General features: G+C 38.0%; 1 protein-coding gene across 2 annotated transcripts in view; it reads right to left on the bottom strand.

Moving 5' to 3' along the window:
* Positions 1-2970: 2970 nt before the first annotated feature.
* Positions 2971-22436, bottom strand: part of LOC143289061 (glycerophosphodiester phosphodiesterase domain-containing protein 5-like) — an 89028-nt gene continuing 69562 nt past the window's right edge. For both annotated transcript variants that reach the window (XM_076597879.1, XM_076597880.1), the window contains one exon: positions 2971-10504. In XM_076597879.1, the coding sequence (XP_076453994.1) occupies positions 10228-10504 (277 nt within the window). In that variant the 3' untranslated portion in view covers positions 2971-10227. The remainder of the gene's footprint in view (positions 10505-22436) is intronic.

Here is a 22436-nt window from a genome sequence, read left to right as displayed (position 1 = left end):
CTTAAATCTAAATCAGCAATCCATGTAATACGTATGAATAAGCTCCTTTATAAATTGGACTAAAACATAATTACAATCAATTATTTCAACATTTTAACTGAGGTAGCTTTACTCATGAACCACAGATATGCAAGAGTATGCATGAACACACACAGACACAGACACAGACAAAAAAGGAAATTTTCAATATTCTTTCATTGGTGACAGCCAAAATTAATACAATCCCAGAAAATTACTTTCTATTTTAGATTATACGCACCAATCGGTAAGCTTTATTGTCGGCTTTTATCATTCATGAGAAGCAAACCCTAATCAGACTTGTATGGTCATTCCAGAATGTTACCTGTAGTACCCCTCTATGGTCATTCCAGAATGTTACCTGTAGTACCCCTCTATGGTCATTCCAGAATGTTACCTGTAGTACCCCTCTATGGTCATTCCAGAATGTTACCTGTAGTACCCCTCTATGGTCATTCCAGAATGTTACCTGTAGTACCCCTCTATGGTCATTCCAGAATGTTACCTGTAGTACCCCTCTCAGAATGTCAGATAATGGTAGATGACAATCACAACCAAAGTGACATGAAACAGCTGCTTCTTGTTGTTGTTGTTTGTTTGTTTTTTTAAAGAAAAAAAAAGACTTTGAGATTCTGTCAACCAAGGTGTTGCTGAAACTTTAGAAATCATTTATGAATATAAGTTCAATGCTAGCTGTGACAAACTCTTGTCAGATGGACCACCTGATGAAAGGCAAGGGTGACTATTTGCAGAGAGGGGAGAGGGGAGGGGTAGTTGTTGAGCTAGATGTAGCAAGCATAGGGGAAAAAGCAGTGCAGGAGTTTGAGTATAGCTCTGTGGCGGACTGTGTGTGTGTGGGAGGGGAAAGGTGGGAAGTGGTGGGGGGTGGGGCGCATGCATATATGAAAATGAGTATGAGAGAAAGAGAGTTTGTGTAAATACCAGACGCTTGGATTATAATTCTTAAGGTATGGAGACGCATTCATTTTCTATTTTTCATTTACTTTTTTTAGTTTATCTGTTGCTTTTACTGACACTCTATAACATACAATCAGAAAATATCTAAACATTGCTTATCTGACGTTTATGGCTCACTCATTGCTAATCAGTGTGTTCAACAAACTTCGAACTAGGGTTTAATATGATCACAGCACTGGGCTTGCAATCCCATGGTCCAGGGTTTAATATGATTACAGCACTGGGCCTTCAATCCCACTGTCCAGGGTTTAATATGATTACAGCACTGGGCCTTCACTCTCACTGTCCAGGGTTTAATATGATTACAGCACTGGGCCTTCACTCCCACTGTCCAGGGTTTAATATGATTACAGCACTGGGCCTTCACTCCCACTGTCCAGGTTTAATGTTTCCATCCTGGTATCAGTACCTGGAGGTTTACTGTATTCTGGAAATAAACTTACCCTAGATTTTTAATTTGTTTTGCTATTCCGGACAAAAAAAAAGGTTTCTCTGATCATTAGAATGGTGTGAACACATTTGTTGTGAAAACACAATGGAACTTTGGCAAGTGCTTGTCATCACTATGACTTAATGATTCTGTGTGATTGTGTGTACTTCATCACCCCTTGTGTCACTCAATTCACTGATCAGGTAGAACATATTCTGAACAGAACACCCATGCATGGCTACAGAACATACACATTAACAGTAAATGAAGCTAAAAACTACCCGATATATTCCCAGCCAGTGTGAAGTATATTTTGCACTGAACCCATTTGTTGTTAACACCCACATGTCACCAGTCACTGTCTTTATTTCTATGAATGATCAAACTGTGGAAAGGGGAACCAAACTGTTTTATCCTATGCTGAGACATGTAGAGTATATAAAAAAAATCCAAATGTTATTTCTGGCAGTGCATGGCTTTCACCGATGCAGAAGGCAATTCCCTTCATGCCTGGAGCAATGCAGGCCACCAAGCTTGCTGGAATGCATTAAGCAGTGTGCCAAAGATTGGCTCTCTGTTCTCTCTTTACTTTTCAGTATCCATTTCAGTTAAAACATTTTGCTCTGACTTAATTATCTTTTCAGTATCCAATTCAGTTAAAACATTTTGCTCTGACTTAATTATCTTTTCAGCATCCAATTCAGTTAAAACATTTTGCTCTGACTTAATTATCTTTTCAGTATCCATTTCAGTTAAAACATTTTGCTCTGACTTAATTATCTTTTCATTATCCAATACAGTTAAAACATTTTGCTCTAACTTTATTATCTTTTCATTATCCAATACAGTTAAAACATTTTGCTCTAATTATCTTATCAGTATCCAATTCAGTTAAAACATTTTGCTCTAATTATCTTTTCAGCATCCAATTCAGTTAAAACATTTTGCTCTAATTATCTTTTCAGCATCCAATTCAGTTAAAACATTTTGCTCTAATTATCTTTTCAGTATCCAATTAAGTTAGAACATTTTCCTCTGACTTTATCTAATTAAGTTAAAAACATTCTGCTCTGACTTTATAATAACATGTTATAATATGATGTTTAATACTTCCTATAAAAAAAATCTGTTTTGTCACCAACAACAGGGTTGTCATTTTCCACTCAGCATATGTGATTGATAACGTCTTAACCAACTCTGAGGACAGATTTTTCTGAACTCTTTCTTTATTAACGACTGCATATCTCGTCCTACCTTGTACAATGCTCGTTCACTAATGACCACATACGTGGTCAAAGATTTTGGATTTTCTCTGCTGGTGACAGAACCACTTGTATAAAACTAACTGTTACATGCTGCTCCTGCATTCTAACTGGAGTCAGGCTTAGAGGCTTAATTAAGCTTAGAGAGTCATCGGCTTGCAAGCAGAAAGCTTGCTTCACATCAACACACCAGCTCTGTTTACCACACACATGGCAGCAAGGCATTGCCTGGCATTTCATCAGGCACCCATAGCGAAAGAAATCACCAAACAACAAGAACTGTTACTTTCATATAATAATAATGTACATTTATTTAGCAACTTCCAACTCAGTGCTTTACAATATCTGCAAAAAGTAATACCAAATAAACAATAATGTAGTAGGATGTATAATGCAAAAACAAATAACAAGTAACAAAATATCACACACACACATACACGCACGCATGCACACACACGCATAAGCACACACACACACATATGCACACACAAACATATACACACATACACACTCTGACACACGCACACACAACACTGACCGCACTCATGCTCCCTCTCTTCCACCTCATGCACACACATCACAATCAAGTAACTATCTGGATGGAAACAGCATGTTCTTAAATGGTACTGAGGGGATAGGTTAATCTTAGTAATGGGTAAAGAGATATGTTTTCAGGACTGGCCTGAAAGATTCAAGGGACTGACTGCATCATAGAGAGTATGGCAGAGATTTCCAGAGCTTAGCTGCTGAGAAGAAAAAGCTTGCTGTCCATGCTGTTTTTGTGTTACAGTAGGAAGGTGAAAGAGCCTGGTGTCAGCAGAGGATTGAAGGGTCCTGGAGGGAATGTATATAATCATAGACGGAGGTGATTTCCATTTACAAAATTAGCTGGCATGAAAACTGTGTTGATTGGGTTTGTCTCATCTGTATTTTCACATCACTCACAGAATATGGATTTTTCTCCACTGTATTCTGTACCAACAAATTATCAGGTAAATGATGTATTTCACTGTTTTTGCTTAATTAATCATTCATACACATGATTAGAAAAAATCAAAGGTCTGTGTCTTTCCATTCTTTTAAAATGATTTTTAGCTCACTTGTGTAAACACAGTGAGTCCATAACGTGGTGTTCGGCTGTCTATCTGTGTGTGTGTGTGTGTTTGTCTGTCTGTCTGTATGCATGTCCATGGTAAACTTTAACATCGCCATTTTCTCTGGAAATACTGTCCACCAATACCAAAGTTGGATTAAACATAGTAGGAAAAAAATCTTCACAGTCAAACCAATAATAGGTTGTAAGTCTTCCAAATTTAGTAGTTTTTTCCAGATGATTAACGGTTTATTTTGTTGAGGCTCAATCCGATTCCAAAAGCACCATAAAACTGCTTCCTATTTTCCAGAACACAGGCTATGTTTGGTAAGATGATGACATGACAGTGTTTATCTTGTTTGCATTTAAAAGAAAAGAAATACAAATTCTGGAAAGAACACATACTGTGACACTAACTACACCATCAGTGTGTCTTCTGCATATGAATATTCTAAAATGGATGCTGAATTGACTAGAATGAACATAAAAGAAAATTTGAATTGAACGTTTCATGTTTCACTGAGTTTCGGTCAGCCTTGTCTGGACTGGTCTGTGCAGATCTTGATAAAACAGCCAACATGCTGCAGTGTGCCTCAGGTGATGGCAACATCATCTTTACCGCCAAATTGAAATATTTTCTTAAATAACTGAGATAAAAAATATATAAAAAACATAAAGAAAAAACATTATCTAAACTAAATGGACCCTGTTGTAGGCCAAGTTTCTGCCGGATGAGCCTGTTGAACAAGAGCTTGGCAGATGTGGAGAAAGTAAATAAATTGCAGTGTGCTTGAGGTGATGGCAATGTCTTCTTTACTTTCTTAAATGCCCGAAATATACCAAAACAGCATGATTTAAAAGGCGTTATCAATTTGAATACAGCAACCAAATTATCACGATTAAAAAAAACATGTTTAGATACCAATTTTTGTATATCCAGATTAGCACTGTGGGTAAGATTATTAGCTATCATCCGAACATGCTAGGTTCTAATCTGCTTTCATATCTTTAATAAAAAATTTTTTTACACAAAGCAATTATATCAAATACAGAACACATTTTAACGATTTAAAAAAAAAACCAAAAAAAAACCAACTTTATTCATATTTTCATTTATCTTTTTAAAAGTGTGTATCACACGTGAGTCTTGAAGGCCATGCCTCTCTTGTTTCTTGGTTGTTGTTTTTTCCATAACTTTCATAATCAGTCAGTTTCCGGGGGAAGTAATCTGCCATTAATCTGTTCAGTGCCCAAAAGACATCAGCTGACATCCTACCCAAAATGTTGCCATTGTGCCTGGAAGATACCACTCATGTCCTGCATCTATTCTGATTCCTACTTCATTGGAGTGTGGTTCAATGAACAGAGAGACTGAATGGTTGGTTTAATGTGTCTGCATTATAAAAGTACAAATTAAATGAGCATATGTTAGGTGGAGGACCCCTTTCTTCTCAATAATGTTTTGCTGAGTGTTGAGCACTTCTGAAAAGTGGGTTTCAGTAATATGCGAAAAGGGCATCAGAATCTTTGTCCAGCACAGATGGTGGTCTCAGTGAATGGATTTACACAACTTTGCAGGCTGTGCAGATTATTATTCATGGTAATAATAATGAGAGATGCATCTCTCTTGTCTGATGATTGGTCTGAACTCGAAGGTGATGACAATGGCAATGTCAAAACTGACAGCAATGTTTGACACTTTGTCCAGTCCATTCACATAATTTGAGAAGAGGAGGACAGAGAGAGTGTAGTGGTCGAAGACCAGACAGAGGGCATTGGAAAGAGGTGTGATCGTGATGTCAGTGAACTGTCTTTCACAGTGTTCATGTAGCAGGAACTGGACAACAGCCAGTAATCCACAATTTCCCTGAAACCCAGGGCTGACTGACAATGGACGGGAAGCACGTGTTGTTTTAATTTTTCATGCTGTTTGTTACTGATCAGCTGACCGACAGAGCAGGCAAAACTTATGCATAGCAGAAGCAGACACTTTATCGGCTCAATTGCAACCAGGAGGGAGTAAGTATCATCAAAAAACTTTCCCCTCTAAAGGGGGAACGCTCTTTGGTTAAAAAAAAAGAAAAAAGCATGACGGCTCAGTTTCTAAGAATATGATTGACTTTTTACCTTGACAGAATCTCGTTTTTCATTGTTGGGATAGTTATTCACTTACAAGTCTACAAGCATTTTGATTGTTATCATAAACATATAACCTGTTTTATTTTCTTCCTAAGGTGTACTCTGACAATAAGCATGCTATTTCCAGTTATATTTTGTTTGTTTTCTATTTGGATATCATTCTATGGAGGTGGAAACAGATTTTGTTTTGATGCACAAAAATTATTATCATCACTTTGAAATGCCTGAATAGTTATCTACAATCAAAATAAATGGGAAAACAGTTTAGATTTAGAATCCTTATTCATTTTCCACCACAAAAATATTTACTTTGCTTCTGTATCTCATATAGGTTTTTTTTTTTACTATAATTTAAAAAAAAAATTATATTACCCCTGATTCCTCAAAAATCCCTGGCAAGGGGAGAGCACTTTTTTTCTTTTTTCTTAACAAAATTCCCTGGCATTGAATTGGTTAAAGAGTGTTCCCTGGCATTGAATTGGTTAAAGAGTGTTCCCTGGCATTGAATTGGTTAAAGAGTGTTCCCTGGCATTGAATTGGTTAAAGAGTGTTCCCTGGCATTGAATTGGTTAAAGAGTGTTCCCTGGCATTGAATTGGTTAAAGAGTGTTCCCTGGCATTGAATTGGTTAAAGAGTGTTCCCTGGCATTGAATTGGTTAAAGAGTGTTCCCTGGCATTGAATTGGTTAAAGAGTTTTATTCGCAGTTCTCCCATATAGTTTCAGTCCACTAAATCCACATCCATAAGGTCAGTACATAATGGAAAACAACCGTCCATATGGCTGACCAGAATGGTTAGCTGTGGTCTGCAGACACCTGAGGAATGGCTGGCTGTAGGCACAACCAAGCGAAAAGGGTCAAGGATAGAAATTTTTCCTGATTTCCCAAGTCAACATATGTGCAGACCTACACATGCTTCTATTCCCTTTAAGTGTATACACATGCAAAAGATCAAGTATGCATGCAGAAAATATTGCATTCCATATGGTGGGTTATGGAAAAGAAAAAAAACAACATACCCAGTATGTACATTTCTGAAAATGGAGTATGGCTGCCTTAACAGCTCGGTAAAAAATGGTGATACATATAAAGTCCAATCTATACATGCGGATGAATGTGGGAGTTGCAGCCAATGAATGCAGGAAGGGGTGGGGTCACACCTCAGTAACGTTACTATTTCTTCATTTTGCACATAGAAACATTATCAACTGGAGAGAACAAAGATACATTATCAACTGGAGAGGACAAAGATATATTCTCAACTGGGGTGCAAAAAGGAAGATAATCAGCTGGGACGGGGTGGTGGTGGATGACCAGAAGTGGGAAGGGAGGTTGTTGGGGAGTGTGAAGGCACACTGATGAGAACAGGAAAGTTCTCAAATCATGTAGCACTCAGGGAAATAAACAGCAATACCTTATTCCGTTTATCTGTAATAAATTATAAAGCAAAAGAAACATATTTTGTCATAAATATAGCACAAAGCAACTGAGCTTGTGGCTACAAGTCCAATTCAAGAACAGTATCCTTTACACTCTGCCATACATACATTCTACCTAAACCTCCTGAAATCACCAGAAGCAACTCTCACAATCCAGATATGACAGATATTCACATCCTCATAATTGTTGTCCTTCCACTTTTTTGACATGCTAAAACACCCACCATTCTCAAAATCCTGTAATCAAACATGTACACACTTTAATCCATTCACTTTTCTGATATTCATAGTCTTTGTGAACAGTGATAACCTGTCCACAAGATAATGACACAGTTCGCTAAACTATGCCTCACCCACTTTCCCTCAACATTTTGACATTTGGTCACATCTATCATGCAGAAAAACCCAACATAAAGCAAACATCACTCACATTTAAAAGAACTGTAGCAAATAAACAGCTCATCACAAGACAATGTCGCAGCTGTTTTCTTATTCAATGAGAGACAATATAGGCAAAGACAAAGTGGTGGACACTGCTGTTTTATTCATCTCAAAGGCTTTTAGTCCCCCTGCAGTGCCTAGGTCAGGTGCAGTGACTGAGAGTGTGTAGACTGTGCAGAGATAACTGAATGTACAACACTTTTTCCACAGACCCATACCATCAACAAAACGCAAGAAGACCAAGAGAAAGAGACAATATATCATAGGCATTATACCACAGTGCATACAAAATTCCAACCTCATTCATCTGGTCATTAGTTTCAGAGACAGTGACTCAGCAGCAGACGAACCTGTTGCTGTTGCTGATGTCGCTGAAGGCCAAGACTTGAATGAGGAACAGTTTCAGGAGTTTCTCATGCAAAACTGGCACCAAGACTTCTCTTTCTTCCAACATTTTTAGTACTCTATGCTAACAGCCGGTACAGCCTGTGTGTGTGTGTGTGTGTGTGTGCGATTGAGTGTGTGTGTATATCAGTTTGTATGTGTCCAGGTGACTTTGATACTGATTCTACAGTGGATACCCACTGTGCATTCACATTCGCCCATTCCATTGATACAATTAGGAAGTGTCTATATTACAAAGACAACATTTGTGAATTTTCTGTTGTACGAGAAAATACACCCCTTTATATGAGTTGTGAAAAACAAGGATTTCTTTACAAAATATGATAAATCAGTCAATATTGTGAGTGCTTTGAAACTTTGCCATGTGTTATTCTACTTTTTATATTACCACAAAATTTCACAGCTGTATGTGCTTACATTCTTTTTTTTTTAATAGATTTTTTTCTTGTAACCTATACAAACAGCCAGTACAGAGAATATAATGAAGGAAGTCATCAGGCAGTACAGAACGAGTTAGCTCTATGTCAGTGTAGCTATGCCAAGTGGATTATCACCCAACGCACAAACAACCTGATGGCATGTGGCTTGGAAACAGGGTGGATGTCTTTACATATTCAGCACTAATGTTTTGCATCATTAGAAAGAGCATTTTGCATCATACAGAAAAATATCTTTCTAATGACACAATCCACTTAATGAAAAACAACTATCATTAAAGGAACATTATGGTGGTCTCCACTCTGGAGGGGATGCTCACTCAGACTGGCTCAGCAACTAAGCAATTATTGTGGTCAGCAGGGGGTTGGAAGGTGGTGTCCTGCAAGAACTACTAAACACCACTAAAGTAACTCAGCAGCTGTGCTCTTGTGTGTGACCTAACATTCTCTGTGGACATCTGGTGCAGAAACAGCTGCAGGCGAACCTGTGCCTGTGTATCACAGGAAGTGGCAATGGAAAAATGCCAATGAAATGGTGCACTTGATGGGGCAGCAAAGGAAAAAACTGTCAGCAGAATATGTCCAAATTTAGCAACAACAACAAAAATCCACACAGACGAATATGATGGAAAGCACACAAGCAATTCAACTTCATCTGTTATAATGCTATTGATATTATTATTATTTTTACTGAATGGAACTGCATTTATATAATTAAATCACTTCTATAATCATTAAGAACCACTGTATTGTCTCTGTCACAGTTATTTTCATCACTCTTTGCTTCAACTTTCAGTCTGACATCTCATGATTTGATCAAACTAACATCGAACTTTGCTGTAATTCTAATTTCAATCTATGTAAGAGCATCTCACCACAATCCTTATTATTATTTCTATCACCAGAATAGGTCTCTTTACCACTGTTACAACAATGAAATATGTTTTAAAGCATTTAGCAGCAAACTATGATCATTCATTAAGTCTTCTTCATTGAAGCCAATTTCAGTTTTAAATGATCGTAAGTTTGATTTCTTGTTTCAAATGCTCTGCTAAAGCAGATGAAGGTTGGATGAACTGCTGTCAATCTGTTGACAAGCATGACATACTGTGACATGAGGCAGTAACCCAAACACCAGTCAATACACCTGAAAAAGGCTCTGGAAGTAAGAATAAAGTGCTTTGTTTACAAATACAGGTAACTATGTAGCACTTTTTTATGCTGATCTTAGGACATGAGGGACACTGACAATGACACTCCTGAAAAAAAAAAAATCCCAACACAAACATAAACCAGCCATGAGCACAAACTCAGCATGCAGACAGAGATATGTTCAGAATCGTTGGATCATAAGTATCAGTATATCACAGACATAGTTTTATCCATCACCTGTGCACACATCTTGAGCGATATGATTTTTTTCATTCTTTCTTGTGTAAACCAGGACAATCAAGCACAAAAGTAAAAGAATGTCCAAAAATAGCAGAGGAGAAAAATATGTGAGCAGGCTGAAAACATCATTCTCCAATGAACACTTCATGGTCTCTCCAAAGGGATGTCACTCCAGGGGCTCCAGAGAGGGCGCATCATTCCACCTCATATTTCTGGTTGGGTTGAGTGACAGGGGTGATGTGAATGCCAGAGACCCCAGAAAAGGAGGCCGAAGCTGGCAGGGAGGACATGGAGTAGGCAGCTGGGTGGTTCACCACACCTGCCCCCGGACCCTCTGGGTCATCCACAGGGTCAATGATGCCTTCACGCAGCAGCTTCTCCTTCATGGTACGTGAACGATAGTTTCTGGCACGTCTTGCCGAAGTCAGAGAAACAGATTCTGGGCTGAAGGAGGTGCCAAAAAGACGGATCCTGCAAAACATAATTCAGAAGCAAACACTTTTAAGTACACTGCATTTTGCCAACAGATTGCTGTATATTATAAGTCTAAACATGAAGTCATATCATCGATGCCAAGTAAACAGACAACATTACATAACAACAACTGACTCAACAAACAAGAGAACACAGCCCATACCTATTTTCTAAAAGAAAAAAAAACTGTAACTAAGTCTGACACTTGCATTATACATTATCGTCTAAAATCACACGAACTAAATGATGTTAAAATGCTGAGCGCACTGTTAATTATTATTGACTGTCGACTACAATGTTGATACCGGAAGTATATACTGAAGTGGTAAACTAAGGGAGAGAACCACAGAGACATAGCAAATGATGATGGCGGTTGTAAACAATGTGTTCGAACAACATGGTGTTGTAGTCTAGTGTCAGTAGTTGACCAAGTCAAAGTAGCAATTTGTTTTAAAGTGAACAGTTCACAGGACATAGTAGTCCACCAGATTTTCATGGTAGCAGAGTGTTAAGAACTATGGAAGTTTTCTGACGCCGATGTTTTAGTAATGGAGTTTCACTGACAGTTGAGTTTTCACCAGTATCCGTAGTGAAGCAGAAAGTGTGCCACAATGGATTCGTACTTTGGATGGAACATGTAAGGCTAAGTCTGAAGTCTGACAGAAGAAACAATGTGTTTTTAGTATTTGTTCAATCAAAGAAACCTAGAGAAGTAGCATCTGTCAAGCAAAGGGAAAAGTTAGAGATAATCAAAAGACAGTGGCTGCGAACAAACCTCAGAACTAAAACCCGTGCTCTGCAAGGTACCCAGAATAGACCTATAGACATTTCTTGTGTGGACATTTTTAGTGATAGTCATCACTTTGAAGTCAAAGTTTCAGTGTGGACATTTTTGGTTATAGTAATGTAATCATTATTAAGTCAACATTTTTCTTCTTGGTAGAAGGTCAAATCAGAACATGAAAGAAGTCGCATTTTAGAACAATCTACCATAACAATAGTGAACAGTTATAAATCCCCTCCGTGCCTGGGGCCGGAGACTGTGTATGAAACTTGGAAGAAGGAAATAGATGTTTGGAAACTATTAACTGAAATGAAATGGAAGAAGCAAGCATTGGCAGTTACTTTGTCATTAACAGGTCAGGCGAGATCAAAAGCATTAGAAATAGACACTGCACAATTAAACTCTCCAAACGGCATGGATGTTCTTCTAGAAACATTAGACTCTCTGTTTCTACAAGATAAACAGACTTGGCATATTCGGCCTATTCCGATTTTGAAAAACTAAAGAAAGAAGCAAATGTTTCTATGAATTACTACATTATCGAATATGGGAGACTGTACAGTGTTTGCAAAAAACACAAGATGGAATATCCTGATTCTGTTCTGGCATTCATCAATGAAGTCTGCATTAAAGAGAATCTTTGGAGGTTCCTCAGAAACTGAGATTACTGTCAAACAAGAAGCCTTCATGACAAAAAGTTTCCCAAGAAATAGACTAAACAGTTATTCAGATCAAAGTGGTTAAAGTTATCAGCAAAGAAAGAACAAAGAACAAAAAGGTACAAATCCACTGGGCAGAAATGGAAAGAGAACAAAGTGTGCTATTTGTGAACCTGTGTGTCACTGGGCCAGAAACTGTCCTCGCAGGCAGCAGAAGTGAGAATGACAGAAACTGAAGTTGAAGAACAACAGGATGAGGAGGAAACATGCAACTTGACTCTGTTCACAAAAGAACATAGAACAGAAAATGAAATCTTGATGACAGAAGCATACTGATGTGCTGTCACTGATACAACATGTATGAAAACTGTGTTCAGAAAGAGATGGTTCAACAATATGTCAACCAACTGCCACAAAACCAAAAGAAAAATATGAAGACAAAGAAAAATCAGAAGACCTTCAAATTTGGAGATGGCGCACAAATTTATTCCTATATGAATGCAAAGCTACTGGCCCAAACTGGAACAACAAAATGTAACATTGAAATAGAGGTGGTAGATGTCGAAATACCACTATTTCTAAGCAAAGAGTCTTTGAAGAAGGCGGAAACTATCACTGACATGACGAACGACAAAATCACAATGTTTCAGCAGCCTGAGGAGTTAAACTTCACCTCAACCGGGCACTACTGTATTGACATCCTTGGAAACAATTAAGAGAGCGAAGAGGATTCTGAAATTCTTCTCATGATGGACAACTTAGATGAGGAAGAACAAACAAAAGCTCTGGTGAAACTTCACAAACAGTTTGGCCATTCTTCAGCAGAAAGCCTACGGAAACATAAAAAGACACCACCAAAACCAACAGCAGGATTGCCTTTGGCAGGTGACTACAATCAAACAGTGGCTGTTGATCTGCATGAACTTGGAAAAAATCTTTGGTACTTCCATATGATTGATGTGTACTCCAGATTCAGTGCAGCTACAATCATCAAAAGCAAAGAGTCATCTGTTATTGTACAGAACTTCATGAAGTTCTGGAATACAGTAAATGGCTCACCAAAAACAGTCATCAGTGACAATGGAAGGGAATTCAACAATGGAGATTTTCAAGACGTGTGAAAACTGCAACACTGAAGTGAAGACGACACCAGTGCACAGCCCATGGAGCAATGGTGTGGTAGAACGACAAATCAAACACTCTCAAACATGTTGATGAAGATCATGACAGACAAGAAAGATCTTGACTGGGAAACAGCTTTGTGCTGGGCATTGGTAGCAAAGGACAGCATGGTGAACACACATGGTTTCAGTCCATACCAAGTGGTCTACGGAAGAAATTCAAACTTTCCATCTGTTCTCACAGATAAGCTACCTGCTTTGGAAGGCACCACAAGAAGCAAAACAGTTGGAGAACACATCATATGTCTACATGTGGCTAGAAAGGCATTCACAGAAGCTGAAAATGCAGAAAGAATCAGAAGAGCTTTGAGAAAACAAACACAATCATCTGACATCTATCAGATGGGCGACAAAATCTACTACAAACGATCAGATGGTGAAGAGTGGAAGGGACCAGGAACTGTTATCGGACAAGATGGTAGTGTGACCTTTGTTCATCGTGGGGGGACTCTAGTCCGTGTTCATCAATGTCAGCTGCAAAGAGTAAAAGAAGACACAAAACAAGAGAAAACAGCTCCAGTAGTTGAACACGAATCTCACTCTCAGACCACTACATGTGACCAAGAAGAAACAAAACAGACAAAGAACAGTAGTCACTGTACAAAATCTTGTCATGAAGAAGAAAAATGCAAAAAGAACACTTGTGCTGAAACAACATCAGATTTTGATACAGAATCAGAAACTGAGACAGATGAAGGAAAGCAACGTTGACTGGGTACCGGTAAACTCAAACCTGGCCAGATGATTTCATATGAGCATATGGATGACAGAAAAAGGATTTCTGCAAAAATACTGAACAAAGCTGGCAAATCAAGCAGGGAAACAGAAACTGGTTTAATATCCAGTGCACAGAACCAGAAAAATATGAAGGAGAAAGGATGTCAGTTGACTTGACCAAAGTAAACACTAGTTGTATCATCTGCAGAGCCTGAATCAGTAGCGTGTTCGGATCAAAATGACAATGTGATGATGTTAGAAGGGGTTTGTTTTGATGAAGCAAAACAAAAAGAATTGGAGAACTGGAAAAGAAATCATGTCTACAATGAAGTGGAAGATACTGGACAAAAATATGTTTCAACATGATGGATTTGTACACTCAAGGAGTGGAAAGGAGGAGTCATCCCAAAAGCTAGGCGAGCAGCAAGACAATTTGAAGAAACTGGAAATGAAGACATGCAGAAGGATTCACCCACTTGCACAAGTGAATCATTGAAAGTGATCCTCTCTGTCTTTGCACAAAGAAAGTGGACTCCATGTTCTATGGACATCAAAACAGCCTTTCTACAAGGAAAAGAAACTGACAGAGACATTTTTGTGAGACCCCCAAAAGAAGCAAACAGCAGAGGAAAGTTGTGGCATCTGCAAAAATGCGTATACAGACTGAATGATGCTTCTTTGCAATGGTACAAAAGAGTGAAAGATGTCCTGCAAAAGGAAGAGTATCAAAAGTCGACCCAGCCGTCTTCTTCTGGATGAAAGGAAATGAAGTTGAAGGCATCTAAGCATGCTATGTAGACGACTTCATCTGGGGTGGAAAGAAACACTTTGTAAAGACTGTTGTCAATGAAATCAGAGAAACATTCAAGGTTGGAAAAGAAAACAACAGAGCTTTCCAGTACACTGGCTTGGAACTGTCATCTGATGAAAACACAGTATCTCAACAGCAAACCAAGTATGGAGACACCTTGGAGCCGATCCCCATTGAAAAGAAAAGAACACAACAAAAACAGAATGACTTGACAGCAGATGAGAAACAGGCTTACAGATCAAAAGTTGGGCAGATTCTATGGACATCTCGACAAAGTCGTCCTGATGTGTCATTTGATGCTTGTCAGCTTGCTTCAAACATCAAAGATGGAAAAGAAGCAAATAAAGTCATCAAAAGGATCAAGTCAGAACATGTGGTGGAGTTGAAGTTTCATCATTTGGGATCTGGACTGTTGAAACTGATAGTATACACTGATGCTTCCTTTGGAAATCTGAGTGATGCAGGAACTCAAGGTGGATACATCATCTTCTTAGTAAATGAGGAAGGAAACATTATTCCTATTTGCTGGAATTCAAAGAAGATTCACAGAGTAGTCAGAAGCACATTGGCTGGAGAGACGCTGGCGATGGCAGAAGGAATTGATGAAGCAGTATTTATTGCTACATTGTTCATGAAGATCACAACAGGAAAAGCAACCACAGAGGGTTTATCTCTAGTCTGTATGACCGACTACAAGTCTCTACATGATGCTCTTAAGTCAACAAAACAAGTAACAGAAAAACGTCTGAGGCTAGAAATCAGTGGGATCAAAGACTTGATGGAGAAAGGCATTGTGAAAGAAGTGAAGTGGTCTGACACTCAGAGGCAATTGGCAGACTGTCTCACCAAGAGAGGAGCTTTATCAACAGTGCTGCTGAAAGCACTTGAAGATGGAAAAATCACTGTGTAGATCTTCTTTATTTTTATAAAGAGAGATGCGTTTGTTAATTATTGTCGACCGTCGACTATGATGTTGATACTGGAAGTATATACTGGAAGTGGTAAACTAAGGGAGAGAACCATACAGACATAGCAACTGATGATTGCGGTTGTAAACGATGTGTTCGATCAACATGGTGTTGTAGTCTAGTGTCAGTAGTTGACCGAGTCAAAGTGGCAATTTGTTTTATTGTGAACAGTTCATAGGACATAGTAGTCCAAAGGATTATCACACAAACCTGCATCATAAAAATGTCACTGGTCCTTAATTCCTGTCTTTATGTTTAAAACTGTCAGAAATAAGCAAAGACTTTTTTAAAATGTATCTTTATCATTCCAAAGCATTTATCAAAGTGATGTTATTGTGAAAAAGCATTTCCATAAACCCTGCAGTACAAGTGTTCTTAAAATGCTTGAAACAGTTTTTACAAAATACTTTTATGAGAGGAGACTGTAGTTCGGGTACTATTTGCCTGATCTCAAAAAGGTTTTCACTGTCACTAAGATTATAAGATTCATTCTGTCATAGAGGAAGATATAGTTCTGTGATGAACACAAAGTGAACATAAAACAAGTACAAAGTGTAAAACATCCCTGAATCAACATGGATATACACAAAAGGTAAACAGCAACATACTTTTGTTGCAGCATCAAATGACATCTCTTTGTTATCTCTCTTCAAACAACAACTACTACACAGACACTACATAGGCATGCACACAGGCACGCATACACACACACATGCACGCACGACTAAAAAAAAAAAAAAATTGTTGGGATCCCATTCACACACTGGTATCCAAAGATAACATGTTCATTATAACCCAGCTGACCACAGAGTCACAGCTTGAACTGGCAGCATCAAACTGACATTTTAACATGACGTCAGCTGTAATTATCATCACCTCCTGAAACAAGAGAGGCAAAGCCTTCATGGTTGACGTGTGATTCCTTATGATTTTAAAAAAACAAAATAAATAAATAAAAGGGAGTGGTGGTGAGGGTGCCCCCCCCCCCAAAAAAAAAAAAAAAAAAAAAGAAAAAAAGAAAAAGAAAAAAAAAGTTAACAATCACGTAATATTTCAGAAGTCAACTTCCCAAATCATCTAACTGTGCTGTTATTGATGTTCGTGACAATTTGAACAACTCACATCATTTCACTAAACTATGCTCTAAATGATGTTATGGCAAAAAACTGATTTAGCTATTTAGTTATTTGCATTCATGATAGAAAACTGAAATACTAACATTATTTCATTTAGCTTTGCTGTGAACTGTTCATGACAAAATTACATAAAAACTGTAAACCATCACACACATTTTCATCACTATGGAACAGGCAAAAACCTGTTTTAACCCATAACCTGTTAACACACCGCCTGAAAACCTGCAACCTGTTAACAAAGCCTGAAAACTCACAACCTGTCACCTAGAACATAACACTCAACCTGTCAAAACACAACCTGATAACACACAGCTCTGTTAGAGTCCATTTTAACTTTTATGAATTCTCAGCACATAACATTAGTAATTCAGACTTTTGACACATAGACATGGGGATGACAAAACATGCAACAATTTAGCTATTCAGCGGTAACCTCGAGATGATTTTAAAAGGCTTTGTTGAATCAAAAGTTGTGTGCAAGAATTATTTCCATCAAAATCAGGTCATCCTGTCAACGCTGATCTATTTATCTGTTCCTGGTTTTTATCATAGCTGTCTACCTCAGTGTAAACACTTGTCAAACACACCACAATGAAACTGACCAGCTGGAAAGATAGCAGACAAACAGCAGGAGATACTGAATGAATATATTCTAATACTTTGTTTTTTCAGTTCATTCTGTTGTTAGTCAGCTGCTAATTTTTTTTAACAAATGAATTTCAATAAACATCTAATATTTTCATACTTTGTTTTATCAGTTCATTCTGTTGTTAGTCAGCTGCTATTTTTTTTTTTTTAAACAAATGAATTTCAATTAACATTTGATATTTTAATACTTTGTTTTATCAATTCATTCTGCTGTTAGTCATCTGCTAATTTTTTTGTAACAAATGAATTTCAATAAACATTTGATATTTTAAAACTTTGTTTTATCTATTCATTCTGTTGTTAGTCAGCTGCTATTTTTTTTTTAACAAATGAATTTCAATAAACATTTGATATTTTAAAACTTTGTTTTATCTATTCATTCTGTTGTTAGTCAGCTGCTAATTTTTTTTTGACAGATGAATTCCAATAAACATTTGATGTTTGATCACTTTGTTTTATCTATTCATTCTGTAGCTAGTCAGCTGCTAAATCTTTTTTAACAAATGAATTTCAATAAACATTTGATATTTTAACACTTTGTTTTATCTATTAATTCTGTTGTTAGTTTGCTGCTATTTTTTTTTTTTAACAAATCAATTTAAATAAAAATTCTATATCTTAATGCTTTGTTTTATTTATTGATTCTATTATTAGTCAGCTGCTAAATGTTTTTTTTTAACAAGTGAATTTCAATAAACATTCTTTTTTTTCTTTTTTTTTCTTTCTTTTTTTTTTGAGTGTCAAAAGTCTGCTTCAAAAGCATACACAATACATGTTAACATTTGCGGTGACAAAGCCTAGATCACATAGCAATTAGATGTATCTATTTTTAAAATGCAAACGGTCATTTGTGAACATTATGCGCTAAGTAATGTGGCCTTTCCACAGAGGATTCTGCAAAAATTCAGTAAATTCCTTCCCCTTCATTCAATATCATGTTCTCACACACTATCGATACTTTCTACATCCTGATTTCCTGTCCAAGAACTTGCACTGCCTGAAAGGTGATTTTTCCACTGGCGTTTGTTATCATAACAGATTATACTGATGTGTCTTGGTATTTATTTGTTATGGAAGATAAATGAACATTATTAGGAAGAAGGTATTTGAGCCTCATACCATATGCACAAACAGACAAGCCATCAACAAGGACACTGCATTTACTAACAATACAATCTCTGTAGCTAGTGTAGTGTAAGACCTTCACAATGAGAGTAAAACACAAAAGCCCTTTTCAATCTTTTGGATGAGTGAGATGTCCAAAAATATATTCAGATTTAATTTCCCATCACAGGACACAATTTTGCTGTTCTGGCAGAAGAATGCATCAATGTAACCTCCATACTAGGTATAATATGTTGCTGTTTCTTCTAAAACTAATTAAAATGACTGCTATTGACTGATGTATCAATTTGGAAGATAAAAGTGATAACATTTTAAGATAAAGAAACAGAAATGTTACAGTAAAATGATTGTTTAAATGTTTTTTGGTTCCTGAGCCCTTCTTTGTAGTCAAGTGTCATTATTAATTGGAAATTGTGGAAGTAACTCACATTTTTCTATTTCTATGACAAATTTGGTGTTGATTAAGTATTTCCAATGAAAATGATTTTGTTACAGTTTACCACAGAAACCCACAGACATGTACACAGACAACCAAAACAGGCATATACCAAAATGAACTGACTGATAAACTTACAACTGAAGGCATAAGCACACAGAGAATTTTTTTTTTTTTTTTTTTTTACAAATGGAATGACCTTATCAGTAAGGTAGAAGGTTTTTGCATTTGATCACAAAGAAGTGATTAGAAAAGCACAGAATGCCAAGCCCCATCACATGTGATTCCAAGGCCTCCCTGTTCCACCTGTCAGTACACACTGGTCAGGCTTGGCATGGCTCAACCTGGGCTTGTGTGGCGATCCCTCCCCTCACAACACACTGCTGACCTCAAAGTTTTGTCTTGTCTTCACCTGCCGAATGCTACCATCAAACAAGAGTGCCTCATGTTACGCCGCATGCGAAAATCATGGATAAGTCGCTGGAGTAAGTTTCACGCAACACGCTGTGAAAGTGACATGGGGTGAAAATATCAAATTTGAGTTTTTTGGTTATTCAGATTCTATGATTCTTTTTCTATTAAATTTCCAAGTATTATATAGAAATATAAAGTATCAGTGCTTTATTTTGATGTTTTCCCGTTGGGAATTGGTGATCAAGAGTGGGAAACAGCGAACTCATTTGCCCCAATTTTCTCAGAAGTACGTTTGTGATCATCACGAGACTCAAATGCATGTATCTCAGAAACTAATAAAGATATTTGAATTCTGTTTTCTGTGTGTTATTCAGAATTCTCTCTACTTTCAGATAAAAGATAATATCATTTTGTGACTTTTGACCATTATCCATGATTTTTGCATGCACCATCACATATTTTAACAATTCATATTTCTCAAAGCCCGTTTTCATTTTCTTGTAAAGAACAAAAATTTCTGGATGTAGTGAAAGTGCTCTTCCTGTCTGCCCTGCTCATCACTTTTAAGTACAAGGGTTTTGTTTCATAGCAGCGTTTGGATCCTATTCATTCGCAAGACTGTAAGAACCTTTATGGCATTAAGGACATACACTGCACCCAAGGCAGGTACAAACCATGGCTGTCTCTGAAGAAAGCAAAGCTCCATCATGGGGTTAATGCCTTATCCTCCATTCCTTTTGTGCATGGTCAGGATGAAAACAATTCATTTGCTCATGAATAATTTGCTCATTCTTATTTTTACTAATTTGGATTATAAAGAGTAAAAAGAACTGCAGGACTGTTCACATATGCACACAGACACACCAAATAAATATCAAATACAGATGAACTAAAGAAAGTAAGGTGACAGTGACAAACTGCAACAAGAATTACAGGAGGTGAACACTGGCGTCAGACATCAAAGACTGATAAAGTGTCAAGAATGTCCAATCATTTTATTCATGAAGAGGGCAGATGTCACATCATTTTTTGATCGGTGAGGTCACTGTCCAACATGTTCAGTTGTTAGCTCAGACATCGTGTGTGACAAGGTTCACTGACAAGTTGATTTTCCCAAATTACCAGTTATATCAGAGCAAGGCCAACATCATCATGCATGCAACCTCATGTCAGTTTCAACCAACAACTTAGTGTTTGATTAACCAGGACATAATGCCTTCTACATATGTGCTTGACAGGAGGAAAGCGTCTGCTTTTTCTTCTTCTCTACCTGAGCAGATCTGGCCATGAGTCAAACTGCTTCTCGATCTTCCCAAAGAAAAGAAGATTTCCAAAGTTCAAGATCCAGCTAGAAACAAAGCCAACAAGGATCTGAAGTCAGTAACTGCTAAGTTCTAGTACTAGGAACCAGCCGTCGTGGCGAAGCGGTTAATGTCACGGACTGACGGCTGGGAGGACACGGGTTCGATTCCCAGCGGAGGTGGGTTTTTCGGCCTGTGGCTGGCTCCTACCCAGAGTTGAGTGTGCTGTGGGCTTAAATGGGGAGACTGGGACCACACAGTCAAGTGTCATCCACTTCAAGGATGCGTCTTTGGGTGTGTTGCTCTAATTACCTGACCAACACTGCAAGTGTCTGTATCTCTCGGGCCTGGTTAACGCCGGGATATCATTATGACAGGAAGCGCAGAGTACAGCCTTGTAACGCAGTCCCAAACCAAAATGGACCTCCACAGCAACATCGTCATCGTCCTCCTCCTTCATTATGATCAATATAAACAAAACAGTCTCAAAGTCTGTGGCCTTTCATGCCCTGCTCTCATGGTGACCTCAGTTTCAATACCCCTCCACTTTCGTGTTTGGGGTGAGTCCTGTCAATGTCGTCAGCGTCAGCAGATTCATGGGGGGGGGCTGTTGTTTGAGGGACGTGGTGGCGGTCTCCACTCTGGGAGGGACGCTCACTCAGTCTGGCTCTGCAACTAAGCCATTATTGTCGTTAGTAGGGGGCTTAGTAGGTGGTGTCCTAAGTATGTTAAATCAGAACAGGCACCACTGAACACCACCGACTCAGCAGCAGTGCAGGGTCTCCTCAGGTGTGTGGCCTCCTGGCGACCTAACATCGATGGTTCCCTGTGGACTGCCGACGCTGGGACTGCGTCAGACAAACCCGGGTGTGGCAGTGTATGGGGGAATCTAAATGAGCGGCGTGGGAGTAATGCCACTGAAACGGTGCAGATGATGGGGCAGCAAAAAAAAACAAAAAAACAAAAAAAAGTTCTAGTACTGGGTCTTGGCTGGAGGCATAAGCAGTCATCCCCTTTGTTTTCAACCTCTGAGGAAACACTGGAGACACCAGCCTGCCACAACTTGACAGAAGGCACACAGCATGGGGCAGGAAGTTTTACCTCACACCACCATCCCAACAATGCAGCTGTGACCCTTCACTGTTGACCTTTCATTGTGAACAATATAATGAGATCAACGATCAAGACACTTTTGTGAATGAATGCATCAAAACTTAAGAAAAGCATACAGTGATAAACACCATCAAGGCACTGCTCATCTTCATTGTCATTTATGATTAAAGGGCATGGTGAACATATCTCTCTTCTTTGTGGATGTCAGTAAGTGCAGTGGGAACAGGAGCAGATATCTATATGCAGAGAAAACCCACAGCATTTCTGTCTTTAGTGGCAAAAACTGATTGTGTTTAAAATTTAAGCATTTTCTTTTTTAATTTTAAAAAAATTCTGTTTGGCTTAGTAATAATGTACCACTTGTTTCCTTACAGTCTAGACTTAAGTTGTTCTAGATGAATGATGGACAACAATTATCTCAACTGTCAAAAAAAGCCAGACAGAATAAAACAAAAACAAACTTAAACCACAACTGAAAATGACCAAGACCACTGGACCTTTAAATCTAATTAATTTCCCCATAAATCATAAAGATGCCTTGGGGAGGTAGCCAAGGAATACAGGAAGAAAAACAGCAACACAATTCTGTCCCAGTCCCACTGAAGAGTGTTAACACCTTTCTGCTTTCTTTATCTT

Source organism: Babylonia areolata, chromosome 13 (assembly GCF_041734735.1).
Source record: "Babylonia areolata isolate BAREFJ2019XMU chromosome 13, ASM4173473v1, whole genome shotgun sequence".
In the NCBI taxonomy this organism is placed as follows: Eukaryota; Metazoa; Mollusca; class Gastropoda; order Neogastropoda; family Buccinidae; genus Babylonia; species Babylonia areolata.
This window is presented reverse-complemented; position numbering and strand designations above follow the sequence as displayed.